This window comes from Pan troglodytes, chromosome X, assembly GCF_028858775.2.
Source record: "Pan troglodytes isolate AG18354 chromosome X, NHGRI_mPanTro3-v2.0_pri, whole genome shotgun sequence".
NCBI lineage: Eukaryota > Metazoa > Chordata > Mammalia > Primates > Hominidae > Pan > Pan troglodytes.
Window position 1 is genome coordinate 101,109,829 of NC_072421.2, and position 24,454 is coordinate 101,134,282.

Here is a 24,454-nt window from a genome sequence, read left to right on the forward strand (position 1 = left end):
AGCTCTTCTCTAATATTGAATTCAACTAATATCACAGAGAGATGTTCTTAATCTTCTAAACAAACACACTGCCATCAGTATTCCCCAGAGGCCACAAACACACCCTGGAACCATAATGCCACCAGTAGCTCTACGAGAACTTGCAGGCTAATGTGCCTGTTGCTCATTGTTTTTAGGCTACATATGAAAATGGACCAGTTTGCAATAAAAATATAATGCAATGATGATTATCAGAGCATTTTGTATACTAGGGAATTTTTTAAGTTATCTGAACATCAAATTAAATATAATGACTGAAAGAATTTCCACCTGTCATATCATCAAAGTATAAAAAGAAACCATTCAGGATTCCAGTAAGGTGGGCATGCGGGGAAGCCTACCCTGTTTCATATTGGTGGTGGGGATGTCATTTAGTACAACCTCTTTCAAGGTTGATTTGGTAATTTCTATTAAAGACTCTATGCATCCCCGATCTGCATGTGTTTGGGGCCTGCTCCTTCAAGTATTCACCCTCAGCATGGCCCCTGTCCCTCTGAGAGTGCATATTCTTCCTGATACAGGAACTGTCTGTGGACTCGTTTCTAAAGCAATGGCCCAGACACACTCCCTTGTCTACAGAGTAGGAAATTTAGGTCTGACAAGGTTCTCTGTCTTTCATAAGAGAGACAGAACTGGCAGCCTGGCTTCAGAGCTGAAGATACAGATTTCAGTAGTGACCCAGGTCAGCAGGAAAGCAAGATTTGCTTGGTTATGGTGTGATGTGCAGCTCAGCATCACAGTCTGCCTGGGGGCATATAGGATGCTAGTCTCTGCTTTTCCACTTAGTGGCAGGATGCTCCCCAGCCAGGTTGCTTAACCTGCAAACATCCCTGTTTCTTAAGCTACAGGATGGTGTAGAGATTATATCCTCTACCTCCCAGGAATGTTGTGGGAAATTCATGAGATAGAAAAGTACCAGCGTTCAGGAAGGGTGAGTCCCCACAGCTCCGTGAGGCCAGAGATACTGCCCTTCTGCGGGACTTTATGTTACAATCACCCTATGACAATGCACAAATAAATGGTCATTCAATTACAAAAGAGTACAAGGACTTATATTTACTCAGTTCATCCAATATCAATTATTATAATAATCAACAGTGTAAATTGGAAAGTAACTATGTGGAAACCACTTCTCCTTCTTTCCCATCTAAGGTCTCAGAAGTGCTTTCCCAGATGTGATCTCATTAACCTCTATATTGATCTGAGAGGTGTTAACCAAAACTGGCCAGCACAGGGGAAATGACTCACCTAAGGCCTTATAATGGGCCTGCCCCGCCATGTTCTATTGCATTGTTTTTCTGCAAAGCCTCATCTTGCGGGGTTACACTATACATATTTTTCCTCTCTTTTCGTTTTACCAAAGAGAAAAATATATACTTTTTTACTGTTAAGAAACATTTTCTCAAATAAGTACGTATTTCATTGCTTACTGAAATGGTTTTTTCTTATTGATCCATTGAAACCATATTGGCTATGTTCAACATAACTAGAGATATCTTTGGTGTTTTCCTCCCTTAGCTTCATATCTTGTAGAACATCTCGTACAAAAAAAGTAGATTTACAGAAAAACATACATATAAATCACGTATTAATCCCCAAATGTAGTAAAATAACATAGCAAAAACTTTATCAAATCCATTTCATGCACAAGCTGGACAGATCTGTTATATACAATCTCTATATGCATCTGCAGTGTTTTATAAATTGGTGCTTTGACATTAAAAAGGAGGTTTACAAAAAGGCCCCTCTTGTACTATCGATGACTGAATTATCTCACTATCATTGCTTCTCAAATTTCCTTGAATTTATACTCATCATTGCCATATCACCATTCTAACAAAGGCGGTTATTTTAAGGAAAAAGTTGCAGCGTGATTATGATATAAGTAACATTCAAAATTTCACGTTATCAAGAGTTGAGCAAAGTACTAATTTCCCCCTTATAAACACACGTTTAAAACAAGAGCTTCATGCACATCCAAATAGAAATTCAAAGTCAAACTGTGTAATGTGTTTTTATTGACAGAAGGCATCACACACATTCCCAAGCAGCATGGTTCCCGTGAGAAACTGAAAACTAATTTCTTGAATCTACAATGCGACTTCCATCTTCCAGGTGTAACCAGAGTTTTTCCTGGAGCGATTCCAGCTTGTTTCCTTTTGGTGCCTTCCTTAAGAAATTTTGCAGCTGTTTCTGGTGCAGTTTTTGGGTGGGCTCTGGGGTGGGCAGACGATCTCCACTTTGCAGAGGCTGCTCTTGTGAGTGGAGCTGGTGGTGAGGGAGTAGGAGAGGCCTCGCATCATCCTGGCATTCAGGCCCTTAGCCATGGAGAAGGACTTGAGGTGGCTTCTTAAGGTACTGGGGAGCGGGAGCTTGTCCACCAGATGCACAGGTGTGCAGGACACGATGGTGCGGCAGCAGAGGTCTTGCAAGCTCAGTACCTTGCTCGGCCTCCCGAGCCAATTCATCCTGTGCCGCAGCAGCACTATCCTGGCCAGCTCCGTGAAAGACTCTATGATGTTGAAATTGCACAGAGGGCTGACCTCAAAGAAGGTCACACCCAGGCGCTCAGCGTAGGCCTGGGCCTGCTCCCTGGGCACCTGCCTCTTGAATGCCAGATGTAGGCGATTCCCCACCAGGATTTTAGGGACACCAGGGGCATGCTCATCGATCTTCTTAATCCATCGATCCATACCCTCAAAAGACCAGCGGTTTGCAATGTCGTAGACCAGGATCACTCCTTGTGCACCACGAGAGTAGGAGCGGAATATGGTACAAAATCTTCCCTGCCCCGACGTATCCCAGAGCTTCAGCTTCACCCGCTGGCCGTCCAGCAGGATGGTGGTCGTCTTGTAGTCGATCCCCCCGAGATGGCTGTATGGGGACTCAGCTGCACCATCCTGCAGGCTCTCCAGGATCTCACTCTTGCCTACGTCGCTGTCGCCCACCAGCAGGAACTTCAGCAGGAAGTCATAGGCCTGGTCGGGGCTGCCTGGGGCGCTCATGGCGCTGGCCTCGCACTCCCGCCTGAGCCAGGCCCGCAGGGTTGTGCGCAGAGGTGGTGCCGGGCCTGTTTTTCTTGAGAAATTAGCATAGAACATAAAAAATGAGATGGGGAAGTCTGTGAAATAAAGCGAAATGAGGTGGTGGCTTTGATGGATTTCTTTTACAAACCCTAGGAAACTGATTCAGCGATTGTTTTCCTTTTTCTTACCCAGCACAGAGTAGTGACACAGCAGTTAATTCATCATGGAAACCTATACATTTCCCTTAAAACTTTCATGTGATCGTTATGGAACCATGCCTTTTGGATTATGTCAAAGGAATCTCCTTTAAAGGAAGGACGGGTATGAGATAGGAAGCAGACTAAGATGTGTTGAGTACCGTATGTACCCTACGCTGTGTATGACGCTTAAAATAATTTGTTCTTTTACTTCTCAGAACAATTGTCTTTGGTAGCTATGATTGTTTCCATTTTACAAATGAGAAAAGGCAAACTCAGAAATGTTATGTAATTTTTTAAAACATTGCCATTAATATAGAGATCACAGAAATCACAATCCTGAGCCAGTGCTCTCCTCATATAACGCACTACACACCCTTTCTACTCTGTGGCCATGCTGGGTTTAGGAGTAAGTGTGAACTGTCTGTGCATGTGATCCTTGACAAGCCACGCATGTTTACATGGGCACTAATACTTTTCTTGCTGCAGGGGGACATCTCCCATAAATATAAGAGCCAAGATCTCAGAAGAGATATCTAGGACATGGATTTTGCTAGAGTGTCTCATAAATAATATTCACCCAACAAAGATGTGTTGAAATAATGCATGCATCCATCAGTGAAGGGTTTTAGGTTTAACACATGTACAGCTCCTATAACAAAATAACAAAACTGAAAAAAATATGTATATGGTTCACAGGTGAAGAAACACAAATGGCCAGTAATCACAAGAAAATGCATTCTAGCTCACATACATTAAAGAATGCTAATGAAACCATCTAAATATCCTTTTATCACCTATCATCTGACAAAATTTAAATGTAGAAAAAAACCGAAAAAGAATTTTTTTTTAATTTGCAAAAGAAAAAGGTGCAAAAGAAAAAGGCTCTGTGTGTGTCTGTGTATGGGGGCAGGATGAGGGACCAAATACATCAAGGAAATGGAAACACACTTATCAGTTATAAATACACTTAAATATTGTAACTACAACAGGTACAAAGATGGTTAAAGAAATGAGAATGCTCATACACATATAAGGGAGTTTAAATTATTGAAATCAAGCCCCAAGGGATAGATGTTTACAAATGTAATGGAGGAAAAAATTTTCACATGTCCAAAATAGCCAGGTAAGTGGTTATTTGAAATAGCATTGCTGAAATCTTTTTAAAAAGGAAAAAATGAGAAACATTCTAAAAACTCATCAATACAGAACAAACGTGAATAAAGGATAAGAAAAACATTTCTATTTCTCTGTGGGCTTCAGGGCAAATAGAGAAAAAAAAAACCTTCAGATTAATTCCAGATTTAGCTGACAATAAGGAGATAATAAAGTTGTCTCCCTGATTTACACAAACTCCCTTAAAGACAGCACCCTGATTGGAATAATGATCATAATCATCGGTACCTTGAACAGCCGTTAGGATAAAGGAGATGAAATATAGAGTGCATTTGCTTAAAGTAGTTCAGTGCAGGTTACTTTCCTTCTCTTCAGCTCACCTGTCCCAAGGCCAACACCTAAGCTTCTGCCTGAGCCCGCTCACCACTTAAGGGATCAGCCAACTCATACGGTCCAACACCCAGTCTCTTGGCATAAAGTGCAGGATTTCACTTCTGTCTTCCTCATCACCCAGAGGGGTTGTGGAGTGGGGGACCCATGGGGCCACAATAGCAGGGGAGTGGAATCTGACATTTCTCAAGCCCTGGAAGCCCATCTTCTAAAAGGGGGTGCTCAGGGTCCTTTAGGGAGGGTGAGGGATGAAACCTCATTCCAATCCTGTCACTTACCTGGGAAGGTGACTTAGGCTCTGAAAGCCTGAGCTTGATTATCTGTGAGATAGAACTGACTGTATCATCCTTACCGAGCTGTCCCAAGGAGCAAATGAGAAAACCTGTTGAGAGTATATGGCATGAAGTGGGACTTCAATGGCCCTTTAAATGCTGAGACACAGAAGTGGGGGCTGGCTGAGCCTCTGGGCTAAGAAGGCATTGTGAAAAGTCATTTTTCATTGTTTCTATTAATGAGAACACAGACATCCATATAAAGAAAGCAAATCTCTCTCTGATATGCCTTGAGTTCAAAGTTTTAGAGACAGAATGTTCTCTACATTCTTGGATGTCTCATAATCTAATAAAAGCTGTTGAACATCATGCCTCTGAGCAGACCCAAATCCACTTCCCAAGCTAGAAAGAAAAAAATTGATTGATAGATGTAAAACAAGACTGTAAAAACATATGCTCCAGGGCATGAAACACCAGGTAGCACTGACAGGGCTGTAGAAAGGTGACAGAGAGGATAGAGGTCACAGGAGCAGGGTCTGGGCAACTGTGTCCGTAGGATCCTAGAGAAGGGAGGACTGAAAGGGAATGGGAGGAGGTCTGGGAAGCCTATACACGGGCAATGGAGGCTAAATGCCCTGCTGTCTGTGAGGGACCTCTCCACAGCATGCACGGGACAATGTATACTGAGGAGGGAAGAGATAAATCAGTGAATGCCATGTAGATTTGGAGTCCACAGCCAATGGACCAGCTTTAATATACATATATTTTTCAAACAGAACTGGCATCGTAGTTTGTCACTCTTTGCAAAATGTCCTCCTTTAAAAAAAAAAAAAAAAATGGAGATAGCTGTGATGCCTCCTGATGGCCAGAACCCGGATCACAGCTTTGAGAGTCTCAGACAAGGGGCTCAGGGAAAGGGAGAGGGATGTTGGAGGTGAACTACAAAGATATTAGCCAGAGTTTTCTGGAATTATTCACCTAACGATAGCAATCTCTGTGCATTAGTCATGTTCTGGTATATGTGAAACTGAGATTGGCTCCAGCCCCTGTCTGAATTAAAGATAAAGCTGCATCTGTGAGTGTGTATTTGGAGTGATACAGCTAGACCTAGACACACACACACATGCAAATACCCTGTCAAATTATTTCCTGTTTTCACCATAAAATAGAATATAATGAATGCTTTCTCAAATTAATAAACATGTGCACAGTACTTTTGACAATCTGTTCAAAAGTATTTTGTCACAGCCATAAAAAAGAACAATATCATGTCCCTTGCAGCAACATAGATGCATCTGGAGGCTATTATCCTAAGTAAATTAACACAGGAACAAAAAACCAAATACCACATGTTTTCACTTATAAGTGGAAACTAAACATTGGGGACTCATGGACGTAAAGATAGCAACAACAAACCCTGGGGCCTACTGGAGGAGTGGGGAGAGGTGGGGCAAGGGTTGAAAAACTGTTGGGTACTATGCTCACTACCTGGGTGATGGGATCATTCATATCCCAAACCTTAGCATCACACAATATACCCATGTAACAAACCTGCACATGTACCCCCTGGATCTAAAATAAAAGCTGAAATTTAAAAGAGAAGAACATTCTGCCTCCTATAATGAAGAAACATCTCAGCTAACTTATTTTTTGGAAGACAGCAACATTTTTTCAAAGTTTGGGTACATCATTTTTAAAAATTCACTATGCCTCTTTCTTTCAGGTCCATTTCATTGACTACAGAAAGACATCAGAATATATATATATATATATTTTTTATTTTTTTTATTTTTTGGACAGAGTCTTGCTCTGACGCCCAGGCTGGAGTGCAGTGGTACAATCTCAGCTCACTGCAACCTCCGCCTCCCAGGTTCAAGCGATTCTCGTGCCTCAGCGTACTGAGTACCTGGGATTATAGGCATGCGCCACCACACCCGACTAATTATTATATTTTTAGTAGAGATGGGGTTTCACCATGTTGGCCAGGCTGGTCTTGAACTCCTGGCCTCATGAGATCCACCTGCCTCAGCCTCCCAAAGTGCTGGGATTCCAGGCGTGAGCCACCACACCCAGCTAGGCATTAGAATTTAACTTCATTGCCTTGAATATTTTAATTAATGTTTTATATTTAATCTTAAAGAAGGGGAAATTTTTATATCATTGAAGAGACACTTATGCTTACAAGAACTTTTAATAATAAAAGCAGAATTTACTAGTAAAAAAGGGAAAGAAATAGAACATTATCTTCACTTCAGGAGCTTCCTTTATGCCCTTACAAGTCATTATACCTCCAAAAGTAAACTACATTAACTTCTAACACTAGAGATTTGCCTGTTTACGAACTTTTCATATTTTATTTACCTGAAATTATACTTTTTTGTTTCTGCTTTGTTTTGCTTAATATTATCCTTGTGAGATATATCCATGATTTTGCATATGGCAACATTAAAATGAGCATTCTAATTGTGGTAGAGTATTTCATTTTATGAATACTACAAGTTATCTGTTGGATGATATTTGGGTTATGCCCACAGTTTGACTAATGTTATAGTACTACTACATACAGTTTTGTGCCTGTCTTTAGTGGGTATATGTACACGATTCTGTTGAGTATATCAAAGATTGGAATTGCTGGCTCATAGGTATGCATATAGTTAGCTTTAGCAGATATTGCCAAGTGATTTCCCAAACTGTTCTCACCAATTTACTTTCAGTAATAGTATATAATGGTTCTATTTGCCCCTTACTCTTTTTTTTAGTCCATGGGGTTACTGTAGTATCTCATGACAATTTTAATTTGCATTGTCCTAAAAACTAAAAACGTTAAGGGCCTTTTTATACGTGCAGCTGTCGTATGGGATTCTTATATTGTAAAATGCCTGTTTACTTCTTTTGCTCATTTTCTACTTTTCTCCTTGTTTCCAAAAAATTGAATCACTGTATATATAAAATCTTTCACTCTGTATTTCAATATTTTCTTTCTTAAGAGTATGTTTTGAAAGACAGTCTTTAATTATAATGTAGCTCAATTTATTATTATTTTTTCCTTTGGGATTAACAGTTTTTTGTCTAGTGATTATTTGCCACCCCAACTACATAAAAATATTTTCCTCCATTGTTATAGGTTATTCTTTTACTTTTGCATTTAGACTGACAATCTACCTGAAATCAATTCTTGTACGTATCTAATTCAGGTAGCATACTTAAAATATCATCCTTCTCCCTTCACTGCACTGTCACCTGTGTCATAAGTGAAAATGACCACATATGGATTGGGTCTATTTCTTGACTCTATTAATAAAGTCCATTGGCCTGTTGTTTCTATCCTTACACCAATTCTACATTCTCTTAATTACAATAGCTTGTTTCTTTAGATCTCAATTAAAAAAAAATTTTAATAGCTTCAGGAGTACAAGTGGTTTTAGTTATAAGGATCAATTTTATAGTGGTGAAGTCTGGACTTTCAGTGTACCCTTCACCCAAATAGTTTACATTGTACCCAGTAGGTGATTTTTCATCCCTTACTCCCTTCCCTCCCTTACTCCCACCTCCCCCTTCTGAGTTTCCAGTGTTCATTATTAATTATAATAGCTTTATATTTTAATCTTAGTTTGTAATATAATGTTTAAACTTTGTCTTTTTTCACAAAGGTTTTAAAAAACTGACATGCTTTTAAAAAATGTATGTTTTAAGTCCTTGGGGAATAAAATTTAAATCCAAACAGATCTATTTAAAACATAATCCAACATATTTTACGACAAATGAATAGATCATTGCCAATTCTTTACTTAGTTAAATTTTTAAAAACCCTAAACTCCTTACTTAAAGTATCTTGTGTGTTCAAATATTCACTAAAATACTTTTATTCTCAAATATGAAACTTCAAAAACTATACAAGAGTATATTCACAAGTCAAATTTAAACTGCACCTCTCACTGGTCCAACTCCCATCCCTTGACCCCAAGGGGTCTGTTGTCCCTAGAATAGTGCACACTCTCCAGATGTGCCCCTGTAGGCGAGGTGCACATCAACACATTCACCTTCACACACAGTCTTCTCCAAAAGTACAATCATAGTCCTCATTTTTTGCATCTTGTCATTATAAATTCTCAGGATTTAAAAATATTTGCATCTTGTTAGTTCTTGTGGTTTTTGTAATTTTTTTTAATTTTATTTCTTCTAAAAAAATGGGATACATGTGCAGAACGTGCAGGTTTGTTACATAGGTATACGTGTGCCACGGTGGTTTGCTGCACCTATTGACCCATCCTCTAAGTTCCCTCCCCTCACCCCCCACCCCCCAACAAGCCCCGGTGTGTGATGTTCCTCTCTCTGTCCATGTGTTCTCAGTGTTCAGCTCCCACTTATGAGTGAGAACATGTGGTGTTTGGTTTTCTGTTCCTGTGTTAGTTTGCTGAGGATGATGGCTTCCAGCTTCATCCATGTCCCTGGAAAGGACATAATCTAATTCCTTTTTATGGCTGCAGGTTTTTGTATTTTTTAATGTTTATTGTTCATGTATTTACTTATTTAAATTTTCTGTTCAAATCATTGCCAATTGTTTTGTTACCAAGTATGTTTCACAAATCACAGCTACTAACCCAGTATCTGAGATGTAGTTTACATATGTTTTCTCCCTTGTTTTAATACAGTCTTTAGTGGTTTTTTTTCCTTTGGAAAGTGTTTTAAATTTTATTAATGGGACCTAAACATTATACAGGTCATATTTAAAAGGAAAAAACATTAAAAAACACCTGCGGAGTAGATACTGCCAGCGTTGAAGGAGATTAGAGCACTCAGAGTTATGGAGGCATCAAGACAAAATGAAAATAACAACTGAGAAAAAAACCCTTAAGTAATTCCAAAGTTAACTGCTGATCAGGAGATAAAAAGGTTTCTCTCTAAATTACATAAACTGTCCTTAAACTTAGTTTCCTGATTGGAATAATTATCAGAATGATGGGTTAAATGGTTGTTAGGGTAAAAGCAGATGAAATATAGAGTGCATTTGCTTACAGTAGTTCAGGGCATGTTACTTGCCTTCTCTCCAGTTCACCTGTCCCAAGGCCAACACCTGAGCTTCTGCCTGAGCCCACTCACCACAAATCAAATTTAAACTGCACCTCTCACTGGCCCAGCTCCCACCCCTTGACCCCAAGGAGTCTGTCGTCCCTAGAATAGTACACACTCAGGTCTGCAGGTTTTTGTATTTTTTAATGTTTATTGTTCATGTATATACTTATTTGAATTTTCTGTTGAAATCATTGCCAATTGCTTTGTTACCAAGTATGTTTCACAAATCAGGGATACTAACCCAATATCTGAGATGTAGTTTACAAATGTTTTCTTCTTTGTTTTAATACAGCCCTTAGTGGGGTTTTTACACACTAGGTCTACACCCAGGTCTCTTGGCACAAAGCGCAGGATTTCACCTCCTCTGTCTTCCTCATCACCCAGAGGGGTTGTAGAGTAAGGACCTGTGGGGCCACAATAGCAGGGGAGTGGAATCTGACCATTTCTCAAGCCCTGGAAGTCCATCTTCTAAAGGGGAGGTGCTCAGGGTCTCCTAGGGAGGGTGAAGGATGGGACCTCATTCCAATCCTGCCACTTACCTGGGGAGGTGACTTAGGCTCTGAAAGCCTGAGGTTGGTCATCTATGAAATGGGACTGACCATACCATTCTTACAGAGCTGTATGAGGGGTTAATGAGAAAACTTTCCCAGAGAATATGACATGAAGTGGGACTTCAATGGTCCTTTAAATGTTGGAACACAGCAGTAGGGGCTGGCTGAGCCTCAGGGCTTAGGTAGTCATTATGAAAAATCATTTCTCATTGTTTCTCCAGATGAGAACACAGACATCCAGATAAAAGAAGCAAATCTCTCTCATATGCCTTCAGTTCAAAGTTTTAGAAACAGAATGTTCTCTACATTCTTTAGTGTTTCATAATTCATAAATACTGTTCAATATCATGCCTGTAAGCAGACCCAAATCCACTTCCCCATGGTGGTAAGACAGGCATGTTTGTGAACTCACCTGGTGAGCTCCATGCCAGATCGCATCCGGGACACAAGGGGCAGTGATTGTCTAATGAGTGCTCCAGCACTGTTTAGTGTGTGTGTGTAGATATATAGATATAGATATGAATATTCTGGACATATCCTGCAGTCACCTGTGCAGGGTCCTCAGATCATGCATAATTCAGCCACATCACATCAAAATTTCAGCAACTTGCTGCCTTCCTGAGAGACAAAAATCCAGGAATTACTGGCATTTCTGTAACACACGATTGTCCACTCTGTTATTAGGTAATAACTAAATATGTATTGAGCTCGAAAAACATAGTTCATTGGAGGTATCTCATTAACTCTAAAGTGGAAATAAGAGAGCAAGAAGGGAAATGAATATATGGGCAACTTCACAGGTTAAATCTGAGATGAGACGACTTCTTCACATCAACTTTTAAACTTGCTCAAATTTCAAGGAATTGAAGTTTTTAAAAATCTCTTTGGATCCCTCATCACCCAATCAGCCACAGGATCTCTCTCTCTCTCTCTCTGTCTGTCTCTCTGTCTCTTCTTTCCCCTCCCCTCTCCCCTAACCCCTCCATTCTTTCTCCTCTCCCCTTTCCTTCCCTCCCCTCTCCTCCCCTCTCCCTCCCTCCCCTCTCCTCCCCTCTCCCTCTGCCTGTCCATCCCCCTCTTCCTCTCCCTCCCTCCTTCCCTTCCTCTCTCTTTTCTCCTTCAAAGTCAAGAACCAAAAAGAGTTTTCTGCATTTTCTGTTAACAATCTTCACTTCCCACTGACTCCTTATCCCACTGCACTATGGTTTCTGTCCCCAGAATTGTGATGAAGATGCACTCCAAGGTCACATTCCACCTGTTTTTCATTATGACCAGTTTTTTTCATCATGAGCAGTTTTTTTGTATAAATGTATTAACATATGAAATATTCCTTTTTTTTTTTTTTTTAAGACGGAGTCTTGCTCTATCACCCAGGCTGGAGTGTAATGGGGCAATCTTGGCTCACTGCAACTTCCACCTCCCAGGTTCAAGCGATTCTCCTGCCTCAGCCTCCTGAGTAGCTGGGATTACAGGCATGTGCCACCACGCCTGGCTAATTTTTGTATTTTTAGTAGAGACAGGGTTTCACCATGTTGGTCAGGTTGGTCTCAAACTCCTGACCTCATGATCCACCCGCCTCAACCTCCCAAAATGCTGGGATTATAGGCGTGAGCCACCGTGCCCAACCGAAATATTCCTTTTAATGAACTCCTAAAATATCCTTGCTTGTCCAGTTGCATCTTTCACCTAACAACAGAGATTTCACAATTTCTCAGACTCTGGAGCATGATGTACTGGACATAAATCCAATTGTCCCACTCCCTAATTGTGTGGTCTCAGGCAAAGTCCTTATTCTCTCTGTCCCTCAGTTTTTCATCTATGAAATGGAGATTAGCCACAGGATCTACTTTGTGAGGGAACTACGAGCACCAAATGACTCAATACCTAAAAATCACTCAGATCATAACATATTTTAGACATTTTTATTTCTTTTTCTCTATCTTTATGGGCCATTAGTATCTCTACTATCCCTATGGTGCAGCCTGATATTTACTCACAACCTTTCATGTATGTTGTTTGTTAGACAAGCAGGTTACAAAAGTAAATAGGATGAAAGTGAGTAGAATGAAACTTTGTCTTTCACAAATACATATATAAATGCATGCAGTTCTGCTTAAATATATAAATACCTGAATAAGGAAACTTCTAAAAGAATTTATACAGATAAACTCATTACCAGGGCTTGTCTTTGAGTGTTCTGTTTGGGAATGATGTTATTTATTTCCTCTCCTAAGCTATCTATTTTTAACTATAATAAATAGCTACTGCTTTTGCAATTATACAAAATAATAAAATGGTGGTGAAACTTAACCATTTTCAGCCCTAAGCACAGGAAAGACACTGATACTTAGAATGAGGAATGTTCCTGAGACTCAGAAAGGGAGAGAAGATTTTGTGGGAACCTCATCTACATTATAACAGGGCATATTTTCCCCAAATTCCCACTCACACTGATAATTATCAATTTTAATTTTTGCCTAGTTAACTGGGAAAATCAAGGTATTATCATTTGGTTGCATTTTGTTCCCCCAAAAGATACATTGATGTACTAACCCCAGATACCTTTGAATGTGACCTTATTTTAAAAATAGAGTCTTCGACATGCACACGTATGTTTATTGTGGCACTATTCACAATAGCAAAGACTTGGAACCAACCCAAATGCCCATCAATGATAGTTTGGATAAAGAAAACGTGGCACATATACACCATGGAATACTATGCAGCCATAAAAAAGGATGAGTTTGGCCAGGCACGGTGGCTCATGCCTGTAATCCCAGCACTTTGGGAGGCCGAGGCGGGCAGATCATGAGGTCAGGAGATTGAGACCATCTTGGCCAGCACAATGAAACACCGTCTCTACTAAAAAAAAAATACAAAAAAATTAGGCGGGCGTGGTGGTGGGCGCCTGTAGTCCCACCTACTTGGGAGGCTGAGGCAGGAGAATGGCGTGAACCCAGGAGGCGGAGCTTGCAGTGAGCCGAGATCGTGCCACTGCACTCCAGCCTGGGTGACAGAGCGAGACTCCGTCTCAAAAAAAAAGAAAAAAAAACCGGATGAGTTCATGTCCTTTGCAGGGACATGGATGAAGCTGGAAACCATCATTCTCAGCAAACTAACACAAAAACAGAAAACCAAACACTGCATGTTCTCACTCATAAGTGGGAGTTGAACAATGAGAACACATGGACACAGGGATGGGAACATCACACACCGGGGCCTGTTAGGGGGTGGGGGCTAGGGGAGGGATAGCATTAGGAGAAATACCTAATGTAGATGATGGGTTGATGGGTACAGCAAACCACCATGGCACATGTATATGTAACAAATCTGCACGTTCTGTACACGTACCCTAGAACTTAAAGTATAATAAAAAGAAAATAGAGTCTTTGCAGATGTAATCAAGTTAAGATGAGACTATTAGGGTGAGCTCTAATCCAATATGACTTGTGGTCGTATAAGATAATGAAAATGCCACTAAAGACAGAGACACACAGGGAGAGCAATATGTGGTGACAGAGGAAGAGACTGGAGTGATGTCCCTGCAAGCAAGCAACATCATGGATCTATGGCCATCACCAGATACTAGGAACAGGAAAGGAAAGATTCTTCCCATAGACTCAAAAGGAGCAAGGCCCAATTGACACCTGGATTTCAGACTGATATTCCTTGAGTTCGATGTTTTGTAGACAGAAGGTTATTGACATTCTTGGGTGTTTCAAAAGTGTTGCATCCAGAACTGTGAGAGACTAAATTTCTGTTATTTTAAGCCACAAGTTTGTGATACTATGTACAGCAGCCATAGGAAACTAATACAAAGCCTTAGTTTTGGTTAGCTGTTTTTTTTTTCTGTGCCCTGATCAACAGTAAGGCTGGAGATCTAATGAGCAGGAGTAGCACATGCTGGTTAGATAAATTTACTCGGGAGCCACACAGCCTGTGTTCAAATCTCAGCCTCACAACTTGCTAGCCCTGCCCTTGTTGTACCCCAGTTCTCTTGTGTTTAAAGTTGGAAACAACCACTCCTCTTTATAGATGGTGGTGAGGATTAAATGAAGTATAGATTTAGAATTACAGCAGTAGCAGGAACTGAGAAAAATCACAATAAATATTAACCATTTCTATCATTATTTCATACCCGGATTGACTAGTACTGTTTCTACTGCCATTTTTTATTATAATGTGGATTTTAATTTGTTAGCATGGGTTGACCTTCACAATATATATTTGTCATAAAAAAGCAGTTTACAAAGCTAAAAGTAGGATACTATTTTATTTCTATTCTTAAATATATAGTTACATTTGCATAATATAACTTCTGAAAAAAAATTCAAATCTTGACAGTGCTTATCCATGCATAATAAAATTTTAAGGTTTTTTAAAGATTTTATTCCTTTCAGGCATTTTCCATTTTTATCTAGAAGAAAAGTGTCTTGGTTTTGGAAGTGAAAAAAACAATAAAAACAAAATACCCCTGCCCTTTTCATAGGAAAGTTGCTCACCGTTAGGAATGATAACATGTGTAAGCCAAGACAATTAGGTACTAGGGTGGTCCTAGAATTAAAGTATGAATCTATCTACATGACATCCCCAGGTGGGCAGGTTTAGGGAAATTACAGACACCCGGGGGAAGGGCAAGCACGTCTCTCAGATGAACCTCACATTCAACAGCCAGATGACATTTCTACTTTTCAAGATTTTAGTGAAGGTCATGAGATGAAAGTGGTTTCACAACATGCTTCTTTCTGCACTAGCACAAATAAAGTCCTTTGAATTGACAGCAGGCTCCTCTGTTTACCCACCTAGTTGGCCAAGCAGTGACTGCCACAGGGGAGGGAAAGGGGAGGGACTGCATGAAACCACTAGGGCTCAGCACCACAGCTTCCAGAGGACAGAATCCTAACACAGCGGGATTCAGGGTAAAAGTAGAGTCACAGTCTCACTCGGCCCAGGGCCCCAGGAGTAATCAACACACGTATGAAGTACCTCGCTTATACAATTAAAAATATTAAACCGAAAGGAAAATATACACATGCCAATCACATGTAATAACAAATCATATCAAGTTCTAAATGGGATGCATACCTAAACTAACCGAGGGATTTGGATAGTAGATTGGACACATAAAAACCAACTCCTGGCAATCACTGACTTTTTTTCACCAAGACTGCCCAGATTAGTTCCAGATTTACAGACATAGATGTGTAATAGCGTGAATAAAAGTTGGGAAATTATGCCTGGACAATGGGAAGATATTTCACTTCGAGATACACTGCAAATCCCAGCTACTTGGGAGGCTGAAGTGAGAGGAACACTTGAGCCCAGGAGTTCTAGGCTGTAGCGTGCTGTGATTGTGCCTGTTAATAGCCACTGCACTCCAGCCTGAGCAACATAAGGAGGCTAAAGAGCTCCTGTCTCAAGAAAACACACACACACACACACACACACACACACACACACACACACATTGCAACATTGTTTTGGGCTGGCTATCACCTGGGAAACTCTTAAGACTTTGAACACATCACATTTTTTTAAATGACTGAAAAATGATATGTACCAATTCTGTTAGTGCTCTCTATAGCATGTAAACTGGAAAAGTGGTGTGTCTGGTTTAGTAGCTCTGAAAGACAGTACACATGTAAAGAGGCATATATGGCAGGTCACAGTGTTGAGATATGAATGGGTATTTGTTCTTCTCATGTTTCTTCCTTTCTCCTTTCCATAAGATAGCCAGACAACTACAGATAAAACACGCAACAAAATAACACCATATTTCATGCAGAAATATATACATATGTAACAAAGGATAAATAGTGAAAAGTCTAAATGCTTGTTAATGATTACTCCTTTGTAAGAAGGAGGCTAATGCAAGCTGAAGAAACTTTGACTTTCTTTTTTTTGTTGTTAAGACAGGGTCTCACTCTGTCACCGAGGCTGGAGTGCAGTGGTACAATTATGGCTCAGCACAGCCTTGACCTCCCTGGCTCAGGTGATCCTCCCACCTCAGCCTCCCAAGTAACTGGGGCTACAGTCCTGTACCACTATGCTCAACTAATTTTTGTATTTTTTTGTACAGATGGGGTTTCACCATGTTGCCCAGGCTGGTCTCAAACTCCTGGTCTCAAGCGATCCACCCGTCTCAACCTCCCAGAGTACAAGGATTACAGGTGTGAGCCACTGCACCCAGCCCAGACTTTAAGCGAATTTCAATTGTACATATAATGGTTTATTTCTTAATATGAGTATATACAGTATATTCTTTTTGTAAGTTTCTTTATGTCTAAAACATTTCAGAACAATAAATGTTTCTATGACTAGTTCTGATTATAAAAATGATTTGTATCAATTTAGAAGTTGTGAAAAATATAGTTATGTCCAGAAATAAATATATAATTAATCAAGTAATCCTATTACTCATTAACTTAAAAAAAGAGTATTATGTTTGTATATTACCCCCATTATACTCTGTATGTATGCATCATAATGTACATTCATTGCATGTGAGTCTAATATATTGAGACATTCAAGATTTGCCAGACAGCATGAAATGAGTTATTAAATGATTCCAAGTTCAAACTAAACTCTGACTCTCAAGTCACCATCCCTAACCATTGGGATATACAATCTTTTTCTGAATAAGGGCTGTGTCGAGCTCAGGGAAAGTGTCTTCTAGACAAGGACAGGTCTGGCATTCAGTCCCCAGGTCTCCTGTTCAGTCTGTTGTACAGAATACTCATCTTTATGCTCTTTTATTCTGTGCTGCCTCCTTTCTGGGGTTGAAACAAAGGTTTCTATCCCAGTGTCAAAATGGAAGGTAAAAAGGAATAGAAGAACACATCAAATAAAAAGTAACGAAGTGATTATTTGATCCCAAACTTCCACCATTCTCAGGTATCTCATCCACAAAGAAATGTCACCAAAGGTTCTATAACATATGAGTATGTTTGTTTCCTTTCCCAATGTTTCAAATTTAAATAATCTCTGTGGGATGTTCATGTTTAAGTCTTTTGAGGAAGGGAAAACAAAGGGGAGACCAAATATATATTTATTGAAGTATTATGTATCAGATGGTTTCTTTAGTTTTGCTCATTTCTCATAACACTCCTGTGAGGTAAATAGCAATATGCTAATTTTATTGATGAGCAAGGTAAGGTTCACTAAGTGTAACTCACTACCATAGCATCATACAATAGAAAAGAGTGAGTACTCATCCCTCATCCCAACTTCATCACATTGCATAGCACAGAGATGGCACCTAACCTCCTACATAATATAGATGAGTGTGTGTGGTTCCCTTACATTCCCAAATACTCACTAAAATATAGTGATGCTATCCAGATTATGAAACAACATCCCTGTTAAAGATCAGAAGAGGTGAGATGGGAAGGAAGCAAACACTGGCACTGTGAATGACACACCAAATACCGTGCCAGCATCTTGACAAAGATCTCCCCTTGAACATGTCATAATGCTCTCTTGAGTGTAAGGATCAGGTGTATGTGTGTTTGTGGTGAAACATGCAAAACAATACTATGTTTTATTTAGGGAAGCTCTCATATGGAATAAAAGGATAAAGCAACATATGGGAATTATAATCATTGCTTTCTGGGTGCTGATTATCTATAGCAGAGACGGAAGGAGATACAATTAGGGAGGAGTAAAGGTTTTCCTAAGCTGGACTAATTTCATAGTTCTCTCTGTTTTTTATCTGAAACATTTCACAAGTAGCAGAGGTTTTAGGGGATATAGTTTTTATCATAAATACAGACATTCCCTGACTGTTGATGTTTTGACTTATAATTTTTCAATTTTATGATAGTGTGAAAGTGGTACACATTCAGTAGAAACTGTACTTCAAGTTTTAAATTTTGATCTTTTCCTGGGCTAGCAAAACGCAGTATTATACTCTTGTGATGCTGGTTAGGGAGCAGCAGTGAGCCACAGCTCCCAGTCAGCCATGCAATCACGAGGATAAACTACTGAGACCCTATAGTGTACAGTGTTGCCAGCATTTTTTTGATATTGTATTTTCACATCTCGTCTACAAATGCCCATTTTTGACCTACAATTATTTTCAACTTACAATGAGTTTATCAGGATGTAACTCCCATAGTAAGTCAAGCATGGGGTATGGAGTATGTACAATCCATACTCTCACCTTAGCAAATGTTTAATATTGAGCCAAATGCAGAGGTTAAAAATATCAATAGCCAGCAATCCCATCATAATTAAAATTAACATGGTACTAGATCTTTCTAAGGATTTTTTATACATGGATATATGCACATGTACTGTACATGCATTACAAATGCAATTCATAAAGCTGTTATAATTATATGTACAGTATAGCATCCTGGGTTTTTTGTTGTTATTTTCAGTTTTGCTTTTGTCTTAAGTACTAACATGTGGATGAAACATTCTAAGTACATGACAAGGTATAAGATATAATCTAACTTTGCTTTTTAATGAACCCTTTACAGCTGGCCCAGATCCAATTCCTTAACAATGCATTTGAGTAGAAATGCCATACTTGCAGCATCTTAAATGACGTTATATGCCAGGGTCTACTCAAGAGCTTTCTTTAGACTTCTTTAACCTGCATGTCAACCACTCTGTCCAAAACTTATGAAATTATACGCTCAAAGAACACTTTAATACATGGCAAAGTAATCCCCACTTTTATCATTCAGTCTTTGTATGCGTGATAGGAATAATAATAAAAGACATAAATAGTTACAGGGCACACAGTAGATAAATTGGTTGATACAGATCATGCAACCAGCAAGTAATGGTTATCAGGGTCAAATCCAAGTCCTTCTCACCCAAAAGCCCCCTCCCCTAACCACTGTTTCTATACTGAGTGTCCTTCTGTGTTAGACCAGAGGCCAACAGAGGAAAGAGACTCACCCCAAAAACCACAGTCAGTTGATGGGTCGAGTAACTAGGGTACAAATCTGATGACTCCTGTCTTCTGTCTAGCTGACTCATTATTATTCTTTGCTCTTCTGTACTATTTCTTCCTCCCATGGCTCAATAAGAACTCCTTCACCCACGTCACACTAGAAAGAAAATAAGAGAGCAGAGAGTACATGGAATCAAAGGAATGATAAGATAAAACCAACATTCATTTATTGCTACTATATTTCTAAATGCTGTCTGTTTCAAATCTTCTATTTCATAGGGCACAATTATTTTATCTTGGAACCAACAATCTTCGGAGAATGTATCCCAAAGATACAATTCAAAAAGACAAAAAGGCAGAAGCACAAGGTCATTCTTGGCAGAACAAATTGTAACAGCAGAAGACTGGAAATAAGACAGATGTCCACCAATAAAGGACTGATTGAATAATCTAAGGTGCATCTACATCCTAGATTTCAATGCTGGTATAACAAGCAAGGAAGATTCCCTCTCTCTGCTGCTATGTAGTGATTTCCAGGATATACCATTAAGTGAATAAAGCAAAGTGCAGAAAAATGTGTAGAGCTGCTGTTGTCCCATACCATACCCACTGGCCACTCATGGCTATTTAAGTTAACTAAATTTAAATGGAATTTTAAATTCACTTCCTCAGTCACACTCACCACATTTTAGGTGTTTAATAGTCACAGGTAGCTAGTGGCTACTATGTTGGACAGTTTAGACATAGAATATTTTCACCTTTGTAGAAATACTATTGGACTCCACCAGTGTAGAATATGTCACCTTATATATATGGAATAGGAGAAAACTAGTAGAAACATTCTATTTGCTTATATTTTTAAAATTGGAAAGTTTTAATGAAAATTGATTTAAAAAATCATTACCTATAAAGAGAAGGAAAAACAGCCCAGGACAGAAGCCAATAATGTCTTTTCCCTTAAAAATATAGTATATATACACTGGCTCCATGCACTAGAAAGGTGAAGAAACATGATAGACCCAGTAGCAATGAGCAACTCTAGTGCCCATATTGAATCCACTTAAAACACATCACACTGAAAGGAACTAGGTTATCTTAGAGAAATGACTGAGTTTAGGTCTGTGTAGCCATTCTACTAGATGAATCTGGACCAAACTATCATGCCAGAGAGTGCGTCAAAAAGACTCAGAAGCCAAGCTTAAGGGGCTCTCGCTGGACAAAGATGAAGCAATTTGAACATAAAATAAAATAATAACTACTATGGATTAAAACACATTATAATATAAAAACTTCTACAGCTCATGATGACACTCTAAAAGAAAAATAAAATAAAACAAACAATATCAACTCATTGCTTGCCTTTGGAGAACCCTAGGGAAACAACTCATTGTTTTGAAAAGTGGAAATATTGCAAAAGAATTAGGCACTCATCCAACCCTTTCTATACATACTACCCCTCAGTGTAACCTAATGGTTTATGAAAGGAAGTTTATTTAATAGAATAATTCCAGCTAATAAAGCAGAGAAAATTGTAGAATTAGAATATCATCCTTTTATGACCTTTAATGAATATAGAACTAAGCAACAATCCTTAGACGCTGCAGAAAAATCGAGGTGAAAAAGGGATGGGAAATTTTATAATGGATGGATCAGCTTAACAATACTTGAACATAGTAATTAATCTTAACATCACAAGAGGAGAGACAATTAGACACAATGAGCCCCCTGTGTAACACTATAGGAATAAACAATACCACATATGAAGTACTTCTGACCAAAACAAATCTAAATTGAATCAAGCCTCTGAATCTAACACCATTTTGTTAAATTTTTTTATTATACTTTTAAGTTCTGGGGTACATGTGGAGAATGTACAGGTTTGTTACATAGGTATACACGTGCCATGGTGGTTTGCTGCACCCATCAACCCGTCATCTACATTAGGTATTTCTCCTAATGGTAATATAAAAAGAGAAATAAATACTTGGAATTTGATTTGGAAAACCTTTCTCCTGTAGCCAGTCCACCTCCATGTGCTTGATACAGTTGACACTTCTTACCCTACAGAAGATTATTCAGCCTATCAGCCAATCTAGAAAATAAAATCATGAGGATCCATGTTTGGTGGTACAGGAACTATTAAGTTTATATTGGAACATTTTGCAAAACATGTTAAAATTAAGTTAAAATGAATGTGGCTCGAAATTAGGATTGTAAGATTTTGGATTTCAACTCAGTTTCCACAGAGAAGTTTGGTTGACCTAAATTTTAAATATGTTAGGAATAAGCCCCTGCTGCACATCATTATATTCAAAGTTCTCTGTAGCTTCATTTGTGAAAACAAATGGATGAATGGGTATATATTTGTAAAACATGTCTTTGGGATAAAAAGGCATTTTGAGTTCTTGGTTTTCAGGATGTTCCTTCTGGTATTCTTCAAATAAATGCTTCTATAGTATTATAAAGATAATTTCATTAACCTGCTAAAATGGGAATGTATTTGTCTATAGCTACAAGGTAAAAAGTGTTATGAATAATAATTTTAAGATGACAGATATTAAATAGTTCAAATATTATTGATAATAAGATTTTTTTAAAAAAGAAAATATATGTTCATCCAAAAGAATGAACATGAACATTCATAACACCATTATTCATGAGATGTCAAAAACTGGAAAATACACAAATCTCCATCACAGATAAATATAGTGTGAAATATCCAAATAATATAATACTTTACACCAATGAGAATAAGCAATCTACAATATAGACCACAATAAATATTAATTTCACATACATTATGTTGACTGAAAGAAGCAAGACACAAAAGAGCACATGCTGTATGATTCCAAGAATTTCTCTTCTAACCTCCCAATAGAGATTGGGGCAGGAGAGGAATATCAACAACTCATTTCCTTTTATTTCAAGGTACTTAGTGTCTTTTTATGTTATCTGTAGCTTAACCTCAGATAAGTGAAGAAACTTTCTTCTGAGCCCTTGAAAAGTGATTAATTACACATAAGATGAAAAGCTAATACTATATCTGATGGACAGGCAATGTGGTGTGAGAGATTCGGGCAAGAATCCTAAATGGATGCTCAGTCTGCACCAAATCACACCGCAGTCACTGAGTCACCATGGTAACCATTCTGGCCAAGGAAAGCTGAGAAAAAACAAACACCACTATCCCGAGCTTGTTCCTAATATGTACTAGGAACTAAATAGGATTGACATGATGCACAGTAATTAACCTCAAGTAGTCCTTACAATAAAAATTCCTGACAGCTTCAGTGACATACAAATGTATACATACTCACATACATATATGCTTGCTCACCCTCTCACCACTCCAAATTCCAAGAATTTATTGAGGTTGATTTACTGGTGGGTAAAGAAGTAAATCTCGCCAGGCATGGTGGCTCGTGCCTATAATCCCAGCTACTCAGATGGCTGAGGTAGGAGGATTGCTTGAGGTTAGGAGTGTGAGAGAAGTCTAAACAACATAGCAAAACTCTGTCTCTGAAAAATGTTTTTAAGTTTAGCTGAGCATGGGGGCACACACCTGTAGTCAGTTATTCAGGAGGCTGAGGTGAGAGGATTGCTTGAGCCTGGGAGTTCAAGGCTGCAGTGAGCTATGATTGCACCATTGCACTCCAGCCTGAGCCACACATTGCAACAAAATCATTTCTGACCACACATATAAAGTTGAAAGCTACTAAACTATGTTCTTTTGGTGTGATTTCTGAAGATGACCTGTAGAATTGTCTCTGGAACATTTTCCTCCATAGTTTCAATATATCGCCAATGACTTGTAAAAGCAGATATGGAAATACAGGTAAACACAGGTTAAGGATCAAATACCTTTTCCATCCTAGAGTAAGCTGTGCTTTCAACCAAAAAAATGCCTCACTGATGTTAAACACTTGGTTGCTGATAGTACTGTGAAAATATAGTAATTAGCAATTGTGTTTAACAAACAAAGCCATGTATAGCATCATCAAGAGTATGAAATATTTATGAACAATCTGTCCACAGATGTGCAGTGCCTGTACACTGAACACCACACATCATTGCTGAGAGAATTAAAGACCTAAATAAGTGGAGGACTTACCATGCTCATGGGTCACAAACAATACTGAGAAGATTCAGTATTGTTAAGATGTCAATTCTTCCAAAACTGATCTATAGATTCAGAGCAATTCAAATGGAAATCCTATTAAAAAATTTTTAAAGAAACCGACAGGCTGATTCTAACATTCATATGGACATGTAAAAGACCTAGACTACTCTATTAGTCTGTTCCCATATTGCTAAAAACAAACACATGAAACTGGGTGATTTATTTTAAAAAAGGGGTTTTCGTGGCTTACGGTTCTGCAGGCTATATAGGAACCATAGAGGCATCTGCTTCTGGAGAGGCCTCAGGGAGCTTTAACTCATGGCGAAAGGTAAAGTGGAAGCAGGCGTTTTACATGGCAGGGAAGGTGCTACACACTTTTATACAACCAGATCTTATGAGAATTCTATTATGAGAACAGAACCAAAGGGAGAAATGCACTCTCACAATCCAATCACCTCCCACCAGTCCTCATATCCAATATTGGGGATTACAATTTGACATGAGATTTGGGTGGGGACACAGTTCCAAACCATATCAACTATGAAGTACAACTTTGATAAAGAACAAAATTAGAAGACAAACACTACCTGATTTCAAGACTCCTTACAAACATACAGTAATCCAGACAGTGTGCTATTGGCATCAAGATGGATTAGTAGATCAAAGGAACAGAATAGAGTCCAGCTATAGACCCACAAGTATATGGACAACTGAGTTTGACAAAGATGCAATGGTGATTCAGTGGAGAAAGGATTATTGTTTCAA

At 38.9% G+C, this 24,454-nt stretch overlaps 1 protein-coding gene and 1 long non-coding RNA gene across 10 annotated transcripts in view; one reads left to right on the forward strand and one right to left on the reverse strand.

Moving 5' to 3' along the window:
- The window catches only part of LOC100614699 (uncharacterized), a 112,070-nt gene extending 91,926 nt beyond the window's left edge, over positions 1–20,144 (forward strand). For 7 of the 9 annotated variants that reach the window (XR_010154687.1, XR_010154685.1, XR_010154683.1 and 4 more), the window contains one exon: positions 2,065–3,186. This is a non-coding gene — a long non-coding RNA (uncharacterized LOC100614699). Of the gene's footprint in view, positions 1–2,064; positions 4,276–19,848 lie in introns of those variants that run through there. The other 2 variants (XR_010154684.1, XR_010154680.1) reach the window with 2 other exon arrangements.
- On the reverse strand, positions 2,038–19,676 carry LOC104003957 (ras-related protein Rab-40A). Its single transcript, XM_054676627.2, has 3 exons — positions 19,575–19,676; positions 11,077–11,282; positions 2,038–3,117 (listed from the first exon to the last, which is right to left on the reverse strand). The coding sequence occupies exons 2-3, from the start codon at positions 11,100–11,102 to the stop codon at positions 2,211–2,213; spliced, it is 933 nt and encodes a 310-aa protein (XP_054532602.1). The 5' UTR covers positions 11,103–11,282; positions 19,575–19,676; the 3' UTR covers positions 2,038–2,210.
- Positions 20,145–24,454: the final 4,310 nt, after the last annotated feature.

Excerpts from the sequence above, each read along its gene's own strand:
- LOC104003957 (XM_054676627.2), bottom strand. The coding sequence starts at position 11,102 with ATGCGATCTGGCATGGAGCTCACCAG. Across the intron at positions 3,118-11,076 it reads TCTGGCATGGAGCTCACCAG|AAAAACAGGCCCGGCACCAC; the intron begins GTGAGTTCACAA and ends TAATTTCTCAAG.